Source organism: Aplysia californica, unplaced genomic scaffold (assembly GCF_000002075.1).
Source record: "Aplysia californica isolate F4 #8 unplaced genomic scaffold, AplCal3.0 scaffold00069, whole genome shotgun sequence".
Lineage (NCBI taxonomy): Eukaryota > Metazoa > Mollusca > Gastropoda > Aplysiida > Aplysiidae > Aplysia > Aplysia californica.
The window spans coordinates 489,284-491,483 of record NW_004797339.1 but is presented as its reverse complement, the minus strand read 5'-3'; the positions used below and the strand labels follow the sequence as shown (position 1 = coordinate 491,483).

General features: G+C 40.0%; 1 protein-coding gene across 1 annotated transcript in view; it reads right to left on the bottom strand.

The window, feature by feature from the left end:
* The window catches only part of LOC101859917 (glutamate receptor ionotropic, kainate 5), a 13,908-nt gene that overhangs the window by 10,184 nt on the left and 1,524 nt on the right, over positions 1-2,200 (bottom strand). The window contains exons 2-3 of the mRNA XM_013079949.2: positions 1,799-2,080; positions 480-568 (exon numbers count right to left, since the gene is read on the bottom strand). Coding sequence (XP_012935403.2) covers positions 480-568; positions 1,799-2,080 — 371 coding nt within the window. The remainder of the gene's footprint in view (positions 1-479; positions 569-1,798; positions 2,081-2,200) is intronic.

The window sequence follows — 2,200 nt, the reverse complement described above, 5'->3', positions numbered from 1 at the left end:
GAGTATAATGTGTGTGTGTGTGTGTGTGTGTGTGTGTGTGTGTGTGTGTGTGTATGTGTGTGTAAAACTAAGAACATTAAATCTTACAAGTCGAAGTCCTATTCTCTCTTTGGTCTCAGCAATTTCTCATTTGACAATTTGTTTGCAGCCATTGGCATTTTTACCCCTCTCCCCCACCCTTAAAAAATATAAAATACAAGGTAAGTTCCAAGATAAAGGTTTGTATTACCCACCAAAATGTTCAACAGAATGCATATTCGCTATATGAGGATAGACTTATACTTCAGGAAAGAAGACATTTATAATAAATTAGGAAAACAAGAACAAGAATAATTCATCGTCTATTCAGTAGAATTGCCGAATCCTAAGAGTTAAGACATAATAGTCTGAAAGTGTTGTTGTTGTTGTTATTATTGTTGCGTTGCTGTTGCTGTTGTTGTTGTTATTGTTGTTGTTGTTGTTGTCCAAGTTATACTCACTTTAATCCCAGCTTCTCCAGAACCTCAATCATCAAATCGACAGAAAACCCAGACCAGGAACCGTTCGATTTGATAGTGAATGGGGGCGCCTTTAGAGAGGAAAAATAAAATTCCATTCTGGGCATGATTTTCTTCACATTCACAGGCAACATCATTCACGCAAAGATCAATATCACATTAATTAAGTTATCAAAGTAATCGCAATAAACTCCTCTTTTAATTGTCCAGTTGTGATTGCGTAGTAAGGTCGTGTGTTCGTGAAAAACTTGCTTGAAAACGTTTCTCGCTCTAACTGAGGTAATTCAGACTCGGCTGCTTTATGCTATTCGAAAACAGCTTTGCCCTTATGTGTAAGCTCAAGCTGGAACTCAATAAATTGTAACCTAATAAGTCACGACCGATTACATGTACCCAGAATCCTCTAAATGTCTACCAAATACGTATAGGTATCTTTGTTGTTATGTGAACGTGTCATCGCGTGTGTTTGTATGTGTTCATACTTCAAAAATGCGATTGTGCGCATAGGTGTGTGTGTGTGTGTGTGTGTGTGTGTGTGTGTGTGTGCGTGTGTGTGCGCGCAAGCGTGTTTGTGTTTGTATTTTTGTGTTTGCGTGAGTATAATGACACATTTCGTGATTATGAAAGATACGTTACTGTATCCCATAGCACAAACCTACAAGAGCAAGTGTATCCCATAAAAAGTACAATCCGTCCAAAGAATCTCTGCAGCATTTCAAGCATTCAAACGCCTTTCTATTTTTTTTTACCCCAAGGCTATATAACTTGCTAAGAGGAGAAAAACGCATGTGGAAGAAAAAATAACTGTATCTGTTTAGTTTTTTATAGAAGGGGGGGGGGAGCGGGGTGGTATCGACACGAATTCCAACCTATTTTAGAACTTTGTGGTTTGACGAATGTTAAATAAATGAAGGCCCGCGTTCTGGCCATTTGACACAGCTTTAAGACGAAATATTTTGGGGAAATTTGGACAAGAACCAAGTACATTATTAACTTTGTTAATCAAACAGATTGTTCAGTACTGTTTTCTTTATCTGAAACTTGCAAAAGCAGGCAACAACTTGCATCTTGTGAAATATGTAAATTGTGTTTCTGATTTGTGTATGATGGTTCGAAGTATGTCGCAACATAGCCTTTGGTCTGCAGCTGATTGAAATTAAATTGTTGTTGTTTCTTTTTTTTCAGATATCTTCATACTGGAATTACGCGTTAATTAAATTTGGAATGTAACCTCTAAACTAACTTAAATTGCTGTCGTAAGTAAAATACATTCTGAGAAGATCGAGGGGGAAGCATCTCACCTCAACTGTTCCTACGAGAAGTGTACCAGAGACGTTAAGGGGCGTCTTGGGCACATAAAGTCGTCGATTGCCCAAACGAAGACCTTTGTCCACACTCCAAGTCCCGACTTCCTCTAAGAGTGGATGCACACGTGACGAAGTCATGAGACCTCTTTCGTTGCCAGGCAATGGCGTTGATTCGGCAAGTGCATGGGTCACCGTGACCAGCTTTTGCAGCAAGAACACGTCTGGGTTGGCGGCACTGGCATCGTGTACTGTTCCGGGGAAAAGCTCACTGAGAATCTGGGAGTACACAAACAATGTACCAGTTGGAGGAAAGTTTACAGCTTGAGAGGGAGTGTTTTCGTGAGAGCGTGCGCGAGCGGTGTGTGTGTTTGTGTGTGTGTGTGTGTGTGTGTGTGT